This window comes from Schistocerca cancellata, chromosome 1 (genome assembly GCF_023864275.1).
Source record: "Schistocerca cancellata isolate TAMUIC-IGC-003103 chromosome 1, iqSchCanc2.1, whole genome shotgun sequence".
NCBI lineage: Eukaryota > Metazoa > Arthropoda > Insecta > Orthoptera > Acrididae > Schistocerca > Schistocerca cancellata.
This window is the reverse complement of record NC_064626.1, coordinates 880,594,704-880,614,137: the sequence shown is the minus strand read 5'-3', so window position 1 is coordinate 880,614,137 and position 19,434 is coordinate 880,594,704. Positions and strand designations below refer to the sequence as shown.

The 19,434-nt window shown below is 41.2% G+C and overlaps 1 protein-coding gene across 1 annotated transcript in view; it reads left to right on the top strand.

The window, feature by feature from the left end:
- Positions 1-19,434, top strand: part of LOC126110888 (beta-glucuronidase-like) — a 138,044-nt gene that overhangs the window by 78,830 nt on the left and 39,780 nt on the right. The window contains exons 5-6 of the mRNA XM_049915002.1: positions 12,704-12,897; positions 19,219-19,365. Of these exons, the coding sequence (XP_049770959.1) occupies positions 12,704-12,897; positions 19,219-19,365 (341 nt within the window). The remainder of the gene's footprint in view (positions 1-12,703; positions 12,898-19,218; positions 19,366-19,434) is intronic.

The following is a 19,434-nucleotide window of genomic DNA, read 5'->3' as shown; positions in this document are numbered from 1 at the left end:
AGTTCAATAACAGCTGCTTTCACGTATTTAACAACCATTTCGGCCAGTTCTAATAACTTTAACTTTATTTCCACTTCCGTTTTTCGCACTTCACTGATCATTTTAGCCGCTCCCCACAGGTTTTAACGTCATTATTTCTACAATTGTTAGCCCCATTTTCGTAATCTTTCACCACAACACCACTCCTTTAATACGTTTTCTCGAAATTTTCCCGAATTTCTCCGTCCTTTAACGTGATTTAGCGGCAACACAACCACCTAACCTTTTTGCACATCGCTGTCTACCAACCCAATTTCACCACAGGATCAACTTAACCAACACTTTTTCGTCTTTTTTCGTACCAGATCTCCAATTGCTTTCTAGTTCACCTTTATCTCTCCCCATATATTTCTATCTTTCTTTTTCATTTCAACCTCATGTTAAACTTTCCACCTTCTAATACCATGTCACCCTCACAACACCCCCACAATGACCCCATTAAGTTTTATTTACATTCCCTCCGCAAACATGCCTTCACCCTAGCCAGATTACGCTCACATATTTTATTTTCTCAGGCTTGTCTGAAATTTGGCATAACCCCCAAAGGCCTCACACTTAAAGTTCCCATCTCTGGCTGCAACCCTTCTTTCCATCAGTCCCTACACCAGTTCCAAACTGAACAATCCATTGCCCTCACCCACCTAATCCTTCACCTACACATCAACTCAGCCAATGAACACACCCGTCAACTCCTATCCTTAATAAAAGTCCTCAATCTTTCCTCTCCCACATCCACACCGGCTATTCAGAGCATCCTCCTACAGGCCAACCGCCAATTAGAACAGCATGCAACCCTTCACCTCAAAAAACTATCCAATCTCCTGGTTTCCCACCTCCGGAAAGGCAACTCACTCACCCTTCACAACCTTTCCAGCAAACCTCAACCACCTCTCATTGCACACAAACCCAGTCTCTCCCATCTACTCAATCTCCCACTTCCAGCTCCACTCCCTCCAAAACCTCAAAATTCCGATCAACACAATCTGGCACCACAACACCCTAATTCAGTAGTTAACCTTTCCTCCAAACCTCTCTCCCAATCCGAAACCTCTGTCCTATCCAAAGGCCTCACCTTCAGCCCCACTCCCAGATTCAACCAAACAGCCCTCGTCAAAGATTTACTGTCCTACACTCGTACTCTCTGCTGGAAGTATCACTTTGCCACGAAGAAAAATGATCCTAATCCTACCCCTAATGATCCAACTCCCCAAGACACTATCCAAATTGAACCCTGCCTGGAACAGTTCCGTCCTCCGTCACAGCGGGACCCACCTCCTCTTCCTCAAAATCACCCTCTCCAAACCTTCCAGGAATTTCTGACTTCCAGCCTTGCCTCTCAATCCTTCTTAAAAAACCTTAATCCTACTCCCAACATCACCACTGCTGAAGCCCAGGCTATCCGTGATCTGAAGGCTGACCGGTCCATCGTCATTCTTCCGGCGGACAAGGGTTCCACGACCGTGGTACTTGATCGTCAGGAGTATGTGGCTGAGGGACTGCGTCAGCTTTCAGACAACACCACATACAAAGTTTGCCAAGGTAATCCCATTCCTGATGTCCAGGCAGAGCTTCAAAGAATCCTCAGAACCTTAGGCCCCCTACAAAACCTTTCACCTGACTCCATCAACCTCCTGACCCCACCGACACCCCGCACCCCTACCTTCTACCTTCTTCCTAAAATTCACAAACCCAATCATCCCGGCCGCCCCATTGTAGCTGGTTACCAAGCCCCCACAGAACGTATCTCTGCCTACGTAGATCAACACCTTCAACCCATTACATGCAGTCTCCCATCCTTCATCAAAGACACCAACCACTTTCTAGAACGCCTGGAATCCTTACCCAATCCGTTACCCCCAGAAACCATCCTTGTAACCATTGATGCCACTTCCTTATACACAAATATCCCGCACGTCCAGGGCCTCGCTGCGATGGAGCACTTCCTTTCACGCCGATCACCTGCCACCCTACCTAAAACATCTTTCCTCATTACCTTAGCCAGCTTCATCCTGACCCACAACTTCTTCACTTTTGAAAACCAGACATACCAACAATTAAAGGGAACAGCCATGGGTACCAGGATGGCCCCCTCGTACACCAACCTATTCATGGGTCGCTTAGAGGAAGCCTTCTTGGTTACCCAGGCCTGCCAACCCAAAGTTTGGTACCGATTTATTGATGACATCTTCATGATCTGGACTCACAGTGAAGAAGAACTCCAGAATTTCCTCTCCAACCTCAACTCCTTTGGTTCCATCAGATTCACCTGGTCCTACTCCAAATCCCATGCCACTTTCCTTGATGTTGACCTTCACCTGTCCAATGGCCAGCTTCACACGTCCGTCCACATCAAACCCACCAACAAGCAACAGTACCTCCATTACGACAGCTGCCACCCATTCCACATCAAACGGTCCCTTCCCTACAGCCTAGGTCTTCGTGGCAAACGAATCTGCTCCAGTCCGGAATCCCTGAAGCATTACACCAACAACCTGACAACAGCTTTCGCATCCCGCAACTACCCTCCCGACCTGGTACAGAAGCAAATAACCAGAGCCACTTCCTCATCCTCTCAAACCCAGAACCTCTCACAGAAGAACCACAAAAGTGCCCCACTTGTGACAGGATACTTTCCGGGACTGGATCAGATTCTGAATGTGGCTCTCCAGCAGGGATACGACTTCCTCAAATCCTGCCCTGAAATGAGATCCATCCTTCATGAAATCCTCCCCACTCCACCAAGAGTGTCTTTCCGCCGTCCACCTAACCTTCGTAACCTCTTAGTTCATCCCTATGAAATCCCCAAACCACCTTCCCTACCCTCTGGCTCCTACCCTTGTAACCGCCCCCGGTGTAAAACCTGTCCCATGCACCCTCCCACCACCACCTACTCCAGTCCTGTAACCCGGAAGGTGTACACAATCAAAGGCAGAGCCACGTGTGAAAGCACCCACGTGATCTACCAACTGACCTGCCTACACTGTGATGCATTCTATGTGGGAATGACCAGCAACAAACTGTCCATTCGCATGAATGGACACAGGCAGACAGTGTTTGTTGGTAATGAGGATCACCCTGTGGCTAAACATGCCTTGGTGCACGACCAGCACATCTTGGCGCAGTGTTACACCGTCCGGGTTATCTGGATACTTCCTACTAACACCAACCTATCCGAACTCCGGAGATGGGAACTTGCTCTTCAATATATCCTCTCTTCCCGTTATCCACCAGGCCTCAATCTCCGCTAATTTCAAATTTCCTCCACTCATACCTCACCTGCATTCATCAACATCTTTGCCTCTGCACTTCTGCCTCGACTGACATCTCTGCCCAAACTCTTTGTCTTTAAATATGTCTGCTTGTGTCTGTATATGTGTGGATGGATATGTGTGTGTGTGTGCGAGTGTATTCCCGTCCTTTTTTCCCCTTAAGGTAAGTCTTTCCGCTCCCGGGACTGGAATGACTCCTTACCCTCTCCCTTAAAACCCACATCCTTTCGTCTTTCCCTCTCTTTCCCTCTTTCCTGATGAGGCAACAGTTTGTTGCGAAAGCTTGAATTTTGTGTGTATGTTTGTGTTCGTTTGTGTGTCTGTTGACCTGCCAGCACTTTCATTTGGTAAGTCACATCGTCTTTGTTTTTATATATATATATATATATATATATATATAAAACAAAGATTTTGAGACTTACCAAACAAAAGCGCTGGCAGGTCGATAGACACACAAACATACACACAAAATTCAAGCTTTCGCAACAAACAGTTGCTTCATCAGGAAAGAGGGAAGGAGAGGGAAAGACGAAAAGATGTGGGTTTTAAGGGAGAGGGTAAGGAGTCTTTCCAATCCCGGGAGCAGAAAGACTTACCTCAGGGGGAAAAAAGGACAGGTATACACTCGCACACACACACACACACACACACACACACACACACACACACACACACACACACATCCATCCGCACACACACAGACACAAGCAGACATTTGTAAAGGCAAAGAGTTTCGGCAGAGATGTCAGTTGAGGCGGTAGTAAAGAGGCAAAGATGTTGTTGAAAGACAGGTGAACAACAACATATATATATATCTGTGTGTGTGTGTGTGTGTGTGTGTGTGTGTGTGTGTGTGTGTATACAGGTTGTTACCAAAAGTCTCAAAATGTTATTAACTGATTTACTTCAAATTTTTACACAATATTCTAATAAACTTTCAGACACACATAGGCTACACATTTTTAAATATTTATAATACGTAAGTATATATGTACTATGTAAATGGGAAAGGTTGAAAAATTCTTGACATATTTACTTCAAATTTTTACATGCTACTCTAATTAACTTACAGATGGATATATGCTCCATAATTATAATTAGGGGAAGGTTGTTAAAATAAATCTCAAAATGTTCTTCACTGATTTCCTTCAGATTTTTACACAATACTTCTACATACAGTACTTTAAATCTATATGGTATGTCATAGAAGGTGCGGCAGCATTCATAGCATAATTTGATTTGCGTAGTACAATCGAAATGTGGTGCTACAGAAGAATGCTGAAGATTAGATGGGTAGATCAGATAACTAATGAGGAGGTATTGAATAGAACTGGGGAGAAGAGGAGTTTGTGGCACAACTTGACTAGAAGAAGCGATCGGTTGGTAGGACATGTTCTGAGGCATCAAGGGATCACCAATTTAGTATTGGAGGGCAGCGTGGAGGGTAAAAATCATAGAAGGAGACCAAGAGATGAATACACTAAGCAGATTCAGAAGGATGTAGGCTGCAGTATGTACTGGGAGATGAAGCAGCTGGCACAGGGTAGAGTAGCATGGAGAGCTGCATCAAACCAGTCTTAGGACTGAAGACCACATCAACAACAACAATACAATGACGTACTGCAGGAAAGCATGCCAGCTCATGCCGCATTCATGTACTAATGAGCTGCCATTTCAAGTGTGATGGTGATATGGAGCAGTGGAATGCACAGCATCATGCTTTTGCTATTGAAAGTTATTTCAAGAATAACGACTCTGTTGTTGCTACCCAGCATCTATTTCAGCAACATTTCAACTTGGGATTTCATGGGGAAGTTCCAGGTGGACGGACCATTGTGACGTGGGTACGTGCACTTCAAACAACAGGTTCTGTTTGCAATGGCAAACTGGAAAGAAGTGACAGAACTGTGCAGACACCAGAAGCCATGGAAAATATTCGTGCTGCACCATTGCATAGCCCAAAAATATCTGCTTGTCATCATGCACAAACTGTGCATATGTCCGATTGCTCATTCAGGAGAATATTGCACAAAGATCTCCATTTTCACCCATATAAGCTGCAGATTGTTCAGAAAATTAGGCTTCACGATTAGGTTTCGCACGAAACATTCTGCTTAACCATGCATGATCTCCTTCACCAAAATCCACAAATGTTACACACCATCCTGATGTTAGATGAAGCTCATTTCGAGTTATGTGGTTCAGTGAATATACAGAATATGCGTTATTGGAGTGATGTCAACCTGCATGAACTGCACATCAAACCCTTGCACAGTTCTCATGTCACAGCGTGGTGTGGAGTTGCTTTCTTTGGGATTATTGGCCCTTACTTCTTTGAGAATGACAGCAGTGTGGCTCTAACTGTCACCAGTGGATTCCCCAATTAGGTATGGTTGATGTGGATGTGGAACAATTATGGTTTCAACAAGATGGAGCGACCTTGCATACAGCCAGAATTTGCATGGATTTCTTGTGACAGACATTTCCCGGTAGAGTAATTTCCCATTTTGGTGACATTTCCTGGCTGCTTCGCTCACCTGAACTTTCATGTGCAGCCTTTTTCCTTTGGGGCTACCTGAAGCAGGAAGTGTTCCAAACACATTGTGCCACCATTCCTGAGTTAAAGGATCACATCAGAACTGCTGTTTGCAATGTCCCAGGGCATACGTTACCCGTCAGATTCCTAAACTTCAGCATTACTATTCATTTGCAGACTACCAACAATAAAACTGCACAGTCATTAACTCCAATTATAAATGTATTATAAATTATAAAAGTATTTAAGTAACATATAACACAAAGCATATGTGGAAGTTAAATATTCAAAAATAATAAAATAACTACTACAGGTCAATAGCTCCTTTGACTGAAAATTTACCACAGAAACATCAAACCTGGACACAATATATAGTAAAGATGCAAAGAAAATCATTATAGTTTAGTACATTATACCAAAATTACATCATTTAAATGTGACATTTGGCCAGTCCCAAATAATGGTACAATCCCGTTTAACTGACCTTTTCCAAAACACAGAACTTAGAGAAATTATTTCCTTCTTACTTTTGTACTTGTGAATCCATTCACTTCCTGAAAATCCAGAGTGACTGCCATGCCTGATTCTATGGCTAGTACTCCAAGATTGACCAATCATTTTTGATTTTCGGATGTCCATAGGCAGTTCTTAATCCATTTTAAAACAAAAAAAGGACCTTTCAACTGAACATTTTGTTGCTGGAGTTCAACTGTAAGCTTTGAGTGCTGTGTAGTCATTTAGACAGACATCACTACTTTTTTTTAACACATTCTACAGTGAAATGGAAGACAGAACAAGTTGCCACCGTATTTTTTTTTTTTTTTTTTTTTTCATAGACAACAGATAGCTTTTAAAATGTATACATTCTTCTCTATGTCAGAACTACAGATGGCTCTAAGTTTTTCTGCAGCATCATAAATTTGAACTGTTTCTAGTTTGGTGATATTAGAGAGAGATGAGAATCTTAAGTTATGTCTTTTGTAAATATTAACTCCCTTCTGTGCTTCATCCTGAAGAACTTGTATAATTTCCCAATATGACATTTTCATTCTTTTCCAGATCTCAAAACTATCTAACCCTGTTTCTTCTTCAGGACATTTGTGTTCATCTTCTGAGTCAGATGAATCATCAAAGAATCTCTTGCATTTAATGTGGCATTTCTTTCTTTGATTCTCAGCATCTGTAGGACATTGAACTTATTCCAAATTCCTGATCTCCATAAGCTTCTTTTCAGCTGAATTCATGTGCATTGCACGAAAGTGATAACTAAACCTGTCTACAACAGCTTGCAGTTTCATCATTGTTTTGCTAAACTATAACAGAATACAATCCCTCATCAATATCATGAAACCTATCTCAATATTTCTTAACTTTCTAAGAAGACCGTCAGCTTCACTTCTAACTTTAACACTCTCATTTTCTGATATTGTTCTTAAGGGAAAAAAAAAAACAAATATTTCCATCCTGTGTTCAGACTCTTACAAACATCCTCACATGTACAGCATCATGTTGTAGACAGTGACTTCAGTGTCATACTTCTGGATTAAAAATATGTTTACAAGATGTACCATCTGCCTGTAAAATCCGCAAAGAAGTTTTATAAACCCTGAATTAACTCAAAAAACCATACTGAAGCTGTGCAGCTCATGGGTCAACTACATTTAGTGAGTGATCCCAACATGAAGTGAAGACAGAGTGTTTTGGTACTTGAATCTTGCTTGCAATCCTGAATATGTGCTAGACATGTTGGCTGCATGTAGTTCTAAAGAATTCAGAATGCTTCTATCCATAAACATAGGAATTTTTGAACTGAGAGACTATCTTCTTTTACGTATCTAATTATTATAATTAACTGGTCATTATGGGATATATCTGATGTAGAATCTACTATGGCTGAGAAATATTTAGAAGAAATAACTTCATTACATATTTTTTGGGTCACTGACCTTCCCATAAGACATATTAAATCTTCATAAGTTGCTGGTGACAAGCATGAAGTGAATCCTTTTCCAGTGTTAGCAAATGTAGTTATATCGTCAGACAAAAAAGAATCATACTCTGCAATTAATTCCAGACACATCACGAAATTTTCATTTTTCACAGAGCAAAACACCTCTTCATCTTCACGAAATGCTAGATCCCTGGAAGCTAGCTTCAGAACTACAGAAACAACTCTTTTTTTTCTCTCTAATATGTAACTTCATGTTCACAACGAATTAGCAACCATTTGCCAGTTCTTTTCATCTTGTTTTCCCTGTTTTTCACTTTTGTAAGATGTCTCTGTGAGAGGGAGAATTTTCTTGTTCATCTATTCATATTCCAGCATTGCTACATTCACTGAAGCCAGATGCTGAAAACTGAGATGCACAACCAAATAATTTACTATATACACAGAACAATGATCCTTTGCTAGGACAATATACAAAACATCTATGGTTGACAATTTCCTCATTTGCCAAAACCATCAGAAACTACTTTTTGCTTCAAAAGTGCTGAGATTCATTGGCACATTGCTGTGAGGACATAGAAAAATCTGCATTTCTGTTTTGATTAATACAATTTTTAACAAATTACTCCAGTGTCTGGTCACTGTTTTCTGAATAAAATGGGTCATTAATGAGAACAGGAAAATCCTCTGCTTTAGAACATGTAGATTCTTGACATCCTTCCCGAACTTTGAAAGTCAGAACCCTCATAGTATTATGGGGAAGTATTTTTATGATATTAATTAAGTAGGTTGGATAATCCTCAGGCTGAATAGTATGAAGGCTGGGTAATCATGAGCCAGATAATCAAGAGTCCACTGTAAAAAAGAACCAACTTCACTATGACCAGTTAGAACTCAAATTACATACCTTAATTTTAAGTTGAGAACCACATGAAACATTGCATTGATCTGACAGCAACATAATCATGAACGGGTGAAGAATTGAACAACATGCCACATGCAAGATCTCATAGGCTACATCTTTACATGGAGAGTAAGTCTGTGTCAACCAGAGAATGGGCTGCTTGAGCACTCAGAACATTCTATTGCCTGCTTGGTCAGCTGTGATCAAACAGAGCATGGGTAGGACACAGTGATCCCATTGTCGAATCGTTCTGATTGTGAGTGAGTTAGCTGCTGGCCAGTAAACATGAGTATCAGTTCTAATGACAATAAACTGTTGCCTTTATTTGCACTCACTTTGAGGAAATGAATCAAATGGAAATATGAAATTAACACTAAATGATAACAGGGAATTTCACTATCTTTACCCAGTACTGTGGTCTTGTGAAGACTGCTTCTTCAGTTTTTTTTTCAAATGTCTTGTGAAGAATTTGAAATGTTACACACACTCATTTAACCAAAAATCTCAAAAACTGAAATGAACTAGAGAAAGCCCGTAGGTTCATAAGAAAGACTTGTCAGTTTGTTTGAGGCAAGCACATTATTTATGATGTTAATTGATTCTTCTGTCAATGCTTGGTAGAACATTACTTATGACAGAACATTATTTATGGTAGAACCCACTTACTTTATTTTATTATTTATGTGGGACTGTATATTTTCAAAAACAGTAATAACCACAAAACATGGAACTTAAAATATAAACTGAAAAATACTATCTACACTGTGTAGGAGCAAATGTGAGCTACAGGTCAGTCATGAACACTGAAACAAACTTTTGCCTTCTCATACATTTCTCTGGTGCTACAAAAGTCATTGTAAGATTCCTCTGGCTCCTAAATTATACAGATGACATCATTTTATGATATAGTATCAGCACTACATTGTGGCACTACTGAGCTGAGTGGTGCAAGGACTGTGGAGAATAGATATGGTGGTGTTTCATTGTTTAATATTGCAGGTTCAGTCTCTCCAAATACTGTGCCAGCTGTATTTTTAAATGAGTTTGTGTTTGAGCTGGGAATGTCTTGAACAAGTGTGCATAACTTAAAAACAAGGTGCCATACTGTTGAGCTCACCCTTCTCTCTCCTACTACTGTCTCTGGTGAGTTGATAATTTGTGACTACAGCTACATCTTCATTTATTTCTTTTTATTATGGCTTTTTCACTGGATGAACTCACATGATACAGTCAAGTATGCTTCTTCCTCTTGATCTCCATTGTCTGGAAATGGTCCCTCTGACACTTCAGCATTTGACAGTGTATGACATACATGATGTATGACATAGTGACAGTGTGTCAGGAAGAAACTCCAAATTATCTGCCCATGGCCAATTCTGATACTTTTTGGCTGAACCTGTTCCTCTCTTTAGGAATTTTAGGTATTTGCTGTAGCAGTCTTGTAGATTCTCCCATTTGGGTCAAACAGCCTCACCTGTCAGTCAAGTCACAATCAAATTATTTTATTTCATGTGATGCATTTATTACTAACAAATAGTACATTTTGTTGCAGATATTTGGCCACTGGTGATTCACACCATACCATCACTTTTTAATTCTGCATGGGGAGGAGAACTTTCTCCAGATTAGTCAAATATGTGCGTTAAGAACTGTACAGTGTTTTATGGCCACTGTATTTTCCTCAACCAATGGAGGAAATCTGGAAGAAAAGTAAGATGAAGTTAATGGAACAGTGGCAATTTTCTAACTGGTCTGGCAATATAAATGGGAACATGTTAGAATGAAGTGTGCTAAAAACAGTGGCTCATATTATTTTTGTTACAAAAGCTTATTTTCAGTTCTCCTGTTTGCAGTTATTGATCACAATTACAACTCCATGGTTATCAAGTGGGCATCTATGGTAGACACTGTGACAGCACAAGTTTTGAAAACTGCATTTGTCCATGAATTTTTATGAGGAAAATGTATTTTGCCTCGTGATGAAGGGTTTAAGTTACAGACTTGTCTGATACCCCTTCATCAGCTTTGGAAGATCCTTCGAAAGCAATTTTCAATAAACAAATGTGTAGGGGCTGTTGTTTGGTAGAAAATGCTTTTGGTACACTCACTCTGAGGTGATAAGTCATTTTAAATCCTATAAACTTATGATCCACGTTGAAGAAGCTGTTGTAAAAGCAGCATATTTGTAGCTTAAACTGTACTAGAGTGCCACCAGTAGTTTTTGGGAGCACATTATTGTTTCAGCTGAACTCTATTGTACACTACAATATTCATCTGGTACTATGTCATGCACCTGCACATTTATTTATAAACAAAGAAGACGTGTTTGATATACACTTGCATCAGTTTTCTTCCTCATTGCCACCTTTTTCATCAAGCTTTTATAATCACAGTGTCATATATTGTACAAAAGTACGTTTGCGTATATCAGTTCAATCAGTCTTCCTGTTTCTGCCACCATCTAGTGCAAACTAGCATGCCATGGACTCTGTATAAAATCACAGATGCAAATTGCAGGCAAGAGTGGCCTAGCATGCACATCTGCCTTCTGTTTGACTGGGACGGCACCATAGTGTCCAACACAGAGACAGCACTGGGTGCCCATGCAGGTGGCATGCATCATGTTTGACAGAGCCTTAATGCACTGGTGCATGGAAAATGTTATACAGGTAAACAAGTTGTAAAATGAGAGTTTAATGATGGGTATAAATATTTGTCAACACTTTGCCAGTAAATTATTGAACACATTAATTATAATTAAAAGAAGTTTTTCAATGGCAGCATTTTGCCATCCCCAAAATTTGCTGCCCTGTGGAACTGCATGTGTTGCACCCGCTTAAATATGGGCATGATCCGACTTGTTTGCAGATTGAAACCACACAAAACGTTTTCACTGGTGCTACTATCCTCACAGATCCAGCAGGGAACTGGTGTTACCACTGTGGCAAGGCCATTGGCTTTCAAGCATCATACACTGATACTAAATTCAGCTATGAAGCCACATAAACAATGCACAGCTAAATATGATTACATGGAATACTTGGGCTAGATTTCTACCTTTCTAAGAGAAACTACATAAAAAGTGAAAATTATTAGTCTTTATTCAATAGTACTCCTGCAGGCCCCTGGAGATTTATCTCTTCAGAAATGAAACTGTAGCATTGTCTTATGTGCTTGGCATTATCAGGGGACTGCTCAGCATTATCAGGATGTACTGCTAATTGCTCCATGTTAAAATACATTCATGTCATTCAGCAGCAGGCTTGCTAATTCATACTTTGGAATTACCAATACTATGATATTTGATCAGCTCCCTGTCATGACATTATAGTTCAATAAAAATGAAACTTTCATATTTACAAAGATTAATGATTATGATACCAAATTCTCTACAATTGTGTATGTGTAACTGTACCACCTAGAGTATTCATAAGACAGGCAAATGGTGACATTTTTCACTATATATGAGTATAGTATTATGTAGTGTAGCATTCCTATGAAATATTTTATAAGAGACATAAAATCCTACAGCCAAGTAGTTTGGAAGATAGGAGATGAGATGCTGGTGGAAGTAAGGCTGTGAGGATGGGTTGTGAGCCATGCTTGGGTAGCTCAATTGATAGAGCACTTACCTACAAAAGACAAAGTTTGTAGGTTCCAATCCCAGTCTGGCACACAGTTTTAATCTGCCAGGAAGTTTCATCGCTTAAGAAGTTTCCAAAGTATTGAAATAGTGAATGGCTGTAAATTTACCATTTGAAATCATTTACATCCTTTCACAGACTTACCTATAGGTGCAAAGCAAACAAGTTTGTGAACTCTTACTTACAACGGCATACATAGATAACTTTTATTTATCTAGAATAAAAGCTAAATTTTATTATAATTATTCCTCGTCTGCATTACTCGATTATCTGACATATTTTCCCTTTCTGTATTGCACCATTAAAAAATTACTGCTAAGAGTCATTTACAGTGTTGTTTTCTGTATGGTTTATCATTTGCAGGCTCTGTGCAATATAATGTGACAGTAGATGGTCAGTCTGCTGATCTTGTTTCCTGTGCTGTGTCCCTTCTGGATGCAGAAGGCCAGGTTGTAGCCAACAGTACAGGTTTCTCTGGAGAGTTGACTGTCGCAAATGCCAATGCTTGGTGGCCATATCTTATGAACCCTGTACCAGGATATCTCTACACTCTTGAGGTAAGTATTCCTTTTAATTTGTTGCATCTTTGGTACCCATTTATCTGATGGTATTTTTAGAAGAATATGTACCACACAACTGTTCACCACTCAGAAGTAACAATGAACTAAAATCTGAGGTTCAAATTCAAGAGATTTAATAATGAATTGCCAAAAACTAAGAGGTGAAAGATGGAAGATAAAGTCAAAAGAAAGGATAGGATACAAACAAAAACATTTACTGATCATACTCTATCTAATCACAGCAATCAAGCAAATTCTGAAGTCTTACTTACATTTAATATAAGGAAAAAAAATTGAGCCTATGACATTGTGGCAACTTCTGTCCACTTGCAGCAGATGAGGGAACAGTAGCACCAACACATATTAATTTATTGAACACAATTTCACTCTCAAAAACTGAATACACAAAAACACAGCGTGTGAACTAGCCAGTATGCAAAAATGAAAGTGAAATTCAACCAAAGAATTTTTTCAGTGATAGCACAAAGGTGCTGTTTGAGTGGTCAGTAGTCACCACAGAAACAACCCTCCCCTACTAGTGTGGAACATGGGGGAGAAGCTGGGCAGGAGAGCTGGACTCACCAAAGTCCTGTAGCGATGTAGGAGGGCAAAGGTGAAGTCCTCTGTGAGAGCGAGGAGGTTTGTTGACCAAGGCATATGCCATGGATGGCAGGCATACAGGGACAATAATAAAGAATACACCAGCACTTGAGATTTGGGCCATGACTTGGTCCTCATCTGCCAACAGCTGGAAGATGTCTAGCAATTGAATGTGGGTTGTGAATGTGTCAGGCTGCCCTGTCAGAGAGACAAGGAAGTCTACTATTTTGCTGTCTTGTATCTCAATGGAGAGTTCATCTAAGTTAAGGCCCACAATGTCAGATGTAAACACTGTAGATGGGATATCAGACAGAAAGAGAAGTGTCATACAGGGGCTTGATGTCATTGCACCACTGCACACTGTATCCTGTAAAGAGACATTTTTTGCATGATGTCATTGCACACTTCATGCACTGTATCCTGTAAAGAGGCATTGTTTACATGATGCCATTTCACACTTCATGCACTGCATCCTGTAAAGAGGCACTGTTTACACTCTCAGAGATAGTGGCAGGAGCGTCGTAGGGTTCAATTAGGCAGGGGTTATCAGCTATAGCCAGGCCATTTTTACCCTGTTCACTGAGACAGTTTGGTGTCTGCTGCTAAACAGTTTGATAATTGTGTACTGTCATTAGCTAAGGAATTTGTAAAGGCCCAAGTACTACAGCTCGAGAGATGCCCAAACTGAGTCATCACAAAGCATGACATATTCACAGTTAGAGAGTTCTTTATGAATGAAAGTTCATTGCAGGGTGTGTGGCTTCAATTGGAGAGTAAAAATGTGAGAAATATGAGAGCATACTTGTTTAACTAGAGCAGGGAGCTACCTTGAGTTGGGAGGTCAGATCTCTCTACAAACTCAGCTAGCAGAATGAGCAGTTCACTATATAGAATATCAGTGAATGATTCTTGTAGGTCCTCTTTGTGTGCAGAACAGGTGCCAAGAAGGATCCACAATGGCACATGAGAGCTGCCTTGAGAGTGTAGTGCCAGTGTTTGACAAATCCATTGTTTTGAGAGTGATAAGCGGTGTGTGCAACTTGTCAACACAGCACATCTCAAATAGCTTGGCAAAAAAGCAAGACTCAAATAGGCAGCCCTGGCCAGTGGTGATGGAGAAAGGGCAACCAAAGTGGGAGATCCAGCAGTTGATGAAAGTATGAGCAACTGAGTTAACCGTAATATCAGATAGTGGGACTGCCTCCACCCACATTGTGACTCAACTGACGATCATGAATATGTCTCAAAAACCTTTATAAGAAGGGAGAGGACCAAGGATGTCATTGTTTACATGTCATAGGTGACCCTTGGGGACATTAAACTGACCAAAAGATGGTTGTGCATGTCGTCCAACTTTGCTTTTCTGACAAGGGATTTTTACACATGTCCAATAGATGCAATCACAGGCTCTGACTCCAGGCCAGATGAAGCCTTCAGTAACAAGTCATGTAGAGGCTTCGATGCTTGGGTGAGCAAGGTTACAAAGGGTTGTGAACGCTGCTTGTCAGAGTGAAGGAGGTATGACTGGGCACAGAGAACCCGTTGAAGTATCACAAATGATTGGCAGGGAGGAGACTGGCAGTATACACTATTCAAAAGTCAATGCACATCTGGGATCCTTTTGCATGTTTGCAAGTTCAGTGTCATCTTTTTGTAAGAGAGTCAGTTCATTCATGTCGAAGGGAGAGGTGATGATGTTCACTCATGACAAATAATCAGTGATGATGTTATCAGCTCTGCATATGTAGTGGATATATATGGAGTTTTGACTAATTAAGTCCATTTGCCTGAGTTGTCTACGGGTAATGTGTTTGCCTGGTTTCTGGGTGGCATCTGCAAATGGCTACTGGTCAGTAAAGATGGTAAACTCATGCCCTATGATACTGTCATGGAAGTGCCTGCCTGCCCCATAGATCACAAGGAGCTCATGGTCGAAAGTTGACCACTTGCTCTTCAAAGTTGATAGTTTTATGGAGAAAAATCTGAGGGGCTCAGTGGTATTGGTGATGTGTTGCTGCAGGACCACACCTATCAACACACCACTCAGGTTGACAGTGACTGAGATGCATATGTTGGGTACGATATGTGGCAGCATAACAGCATGGGCTACAGCCTTCTTAAGAGCATCAAAAGAATCAATGTCTTTCATCTGTCCACAGTACTCTCCTCAGGCCAGAGGTATTTTTGCCAGCCAGAGCATTCGTAAGTGGGACCTGAATGGTGTTAGTGTGAGGCAAATGTCAGTGATAGAAGTTTATAATACTGAGAAATCTTCATAGTTTACAGTAGCCAGAAGGCAGTGGGAGATTATGAATAAACTTGACACAGTCAGATGCCAGTCAGAAGCATTCAAAAAAACAGTATAGTGTAGGAAAGTAATACTGTCACAAGTTAGTTGTGACTTTTCATGACTGACTTTGGTACCATTGTCATGGAGTGTGGACTGGACATGGGCCAGATGTTGTTCACATTCTGTGACAGAGAGTGGGAGATCAGGATGTCATCAAGGTAGGCATATGAAAATGGAAGGCTGTATGATAAAGAATCAATAAATCATTGCCATGTTTGGGACACATTCTTGAAGCCATAAGGCATCAAACAATATTCAAAAAGTCCAAAAGGGGTGATGAGTGCAGTCTTAGGTATGTCTTATTTGAACATGGGAATTTGATGGTAAGCTCTGCAACAATCACGTACAGTGAACAGTTGTGCACCATTGAGTAGTTGAGTGAAGCTCTGTATATGTGGGGACAGGCAGTTGTCCATAATGATGTGAGCATTCAGAGCTCTGTATCTCCCACAGAAATGAAATTAACCATCTTTTACAAGGATGAAGTCCATGGGGGGAAGACCAGTCGCTGTCTTAGGGGTTGATAATGCCTAAGTCTAGTAGCTCCTTGACAGCTGCTTTTGTGTGATGCAGTTTCTTAGGGATGAGGCGGTGGGTGAGCCATATGGTGTATGGCTGGCACTGTCATAGTACTGGTCTTGTGAAAAGTACTGTTCATAATCACTGCATCCATATCATGCATACTCAAGGAAGGTGGGGTACGGTTGAGGTGCAAAAGAGAGTGCGCTGAAGAGAAACACTGAGGAGCGAAATGTCACTGACCTTAGTGTCCTTAGAGGGAGTGACACTGAAGGGGACAAGAATGTGACTGCAGGCATTTCGACTGTGTACAATGGCTGCGCATCAGTGAGTTGGCATAGCAAATGATGATCCTGTGACAGTTGCTTGGTAGCTGCGTCGATCAGTTGATGAAGTTCAGTGTTGTGAGTGCTCGAGCATAAGCTCAAGCAATGACGCAATGAGGCGAGCCATCAGTGTAGAACATGAGAGAGAGAATGAGGGAGAGGTGTCATATGTATGTAATAGAGGGGTCACAGAGCTGAATGAGCATGGAGTGAGAGAACCATAGGCATAGTGGAATAAAGAGGCGGATTGAATGTTTGGTGTAAACCAAAATGTTTAAGAAAGTCAATACCAAGCACAGATTCTTTGACATTAGTGATGTGGACTGTCCAGATAAAGTCCAGACCAGAAGTGAGCTGCACTTGGAGTTATGCTGTGCTGAGTATATTGATGTTAGACTTGTTAGCTGCACATAATGTGAGCATAGCTTGGGATGTGCAAGCAGGTGCCGAAGCTATAGGGATGATACCAGCCACTGTACCTATATCGATCAGGGATCTTAAATTTATTGTGTGATCCAAATTGTAGAGGTATCCACCAGGTGGTGGATATCGCGTTTGCTGACTGTTGCATAATAAGGTATGGTGTGTGGTTATCATGAACCAGGATACCTAAACCGGCCCGCAGGCAGATTTTGGATATGCACAGGGAGTGCGGCAGTTCCATGCTACATCTCCAAACATAGTGTAGAACCAACAGAGAGGGTATGCAGGGTGTGGAGTGGTCTGTACCATGTGCACACAATCTGTTGAGTTCCATGTGGAGTCAACAGAGTTTTCGGGTGTGCCTTTGGCAGTGGCCAGAGGGGATCGTGGATCCAGCACAGGTAATGCGTGAAGGCTGCCACCAGATGGCTGCATGTGTTCCTGTGATCCTATATGGGCTCTTGGACATCCCCTGCAGGCTGGCCAAGCTGGAGGGGGGCAGTGAAGGGGGGGGGGGGGGGCGAAGGCTGTCACAGTTACCAACTTAATCATCAGAGCGGATGCCGGGATAGGTAAAAAGAAGTCTAAAAGGCTTGATCTTTGAGATTAAGCTTGGTCTTGAAGCATGTGATAGCAGTTGTAGTTGCAATTCATATGGTGGTTTAATCAGCCACAGAGTCTATAGTGCAATATCAGGCATAAACTTGGCATCTATCAGAGCTCACAGACAGTGACAGAGTCTGAAAATCAATGCTTTCATCATGAAAAATGTGATGAATGACTTCATGCAGTGGGCACAACAGGCATTCAATGATAGAAACCTTAACAGAGTACTTACAATGATCAGGTGGGCAGAGGGCCAAATCATGATGAGATCAGTGTGGTTGTGCAAATGACTGATGAGACAAATGAAATATAGATCGTCATCCATGATGCTATGGATACCAAATCAGGGGACCAAGAACCCTTGGTAGTGACAAAGAGCTGTGGTTGGTGAAGTCTTGATTAAGCACTGCATATAAGGGCTGATGCTGCAGAGCTGCATTTCCTGAGGTCATCATTGCAGGGTGGTGGTGATGTCCACACATAAGACACTATGTGCAAGTCATGACGGTGTTGTGATCAACTGATGCAGCAACGATGATCAAGGTGATTGGTTGCAACAGTGGTGTGCATTTGTGAGGTGAGAGAGCATTGTGTGCTGTGTCGCCTGAGGCCCCCATGGAGTGAGCAAGTAGCCGCAATGCAGAAGATACAGGAGCATGATTGACCTGCACAGGTGGTACAGCAATGGCTGTGGAAAATGGTAGTGATAGGTGTGTATAAAATTAAGCTGGTGATCATACAGTACACTGAGGTGCATTGTGTGAGTAGTAGTTCACTATTTAATGATCACTGAACACTGGCAATGTATGTTGCATACTCACACATTGGGCAGTAATACCCTGCTATCCCTCCCTCTTCCCTGCCCCATTCCAGAATTCTACTATCATTTGATGCAACACCATTACAGTCTGGCTGGAGTGACTGGAGATAGCTTTCATGTGTGCATGAGGTATGCTTGCTTGTGTGAATGTGTGTGTGTGTGTGTGTGTGTGTGTGTGTGTGTGTGTGTGTGTGTGTGTGTGTTTTCCATCCTGAAGAAGGCTTGGCTGAAAGGTCAATGTGCAACAGTCTTTTTATAATGCCTATATGCAACTCAGTGGTGAGTAACAATCTATCCTTCTCATATTATTGTTGATATTTCAACATATTTCCTCGAACAACCAAATTTTTTTCTGGAAAGATAAACTAAATAGTCCTCTGAATCTTGCTTGTCTGTCTGTTAAGGTTTTGCTTCTCCATATTTCTAATCATACCACAAAGACTTAATTAGTTTGCAACGATGAGAAAAGGTCATTGGCGTTTTTATTCAGTGAAAACGAGAACTTTATGTCTAATCCAGCACAAAGTACGTCTCTACCTTTGTTCTCTCTACTTCATTTTATTTGAACACAATCACTTTCTCTTGGACTGAACAGTAAACATTCATTTAAAATAATATTTAATTATACCCTTTGACATTCCTGTACAACTAACTCATTCTGCACATTTTAACAGGTTCATGTGATATCTCCAGATGGGGCATCAGATGATATTTACAGGCTTCCTGTTGGAATACGGCGTCTCACCTGGAATAGCTCATCATTCCTTATCAATGACAAACCCATTTACATAAGAGGTTTTGGCAGACATGAAGATTCTGATGTAAGTATTTTCATCTTCAAAGATTATGGGATGTAAAACAGTAATCTTCTCTTTTCTTTTTTGTTTACT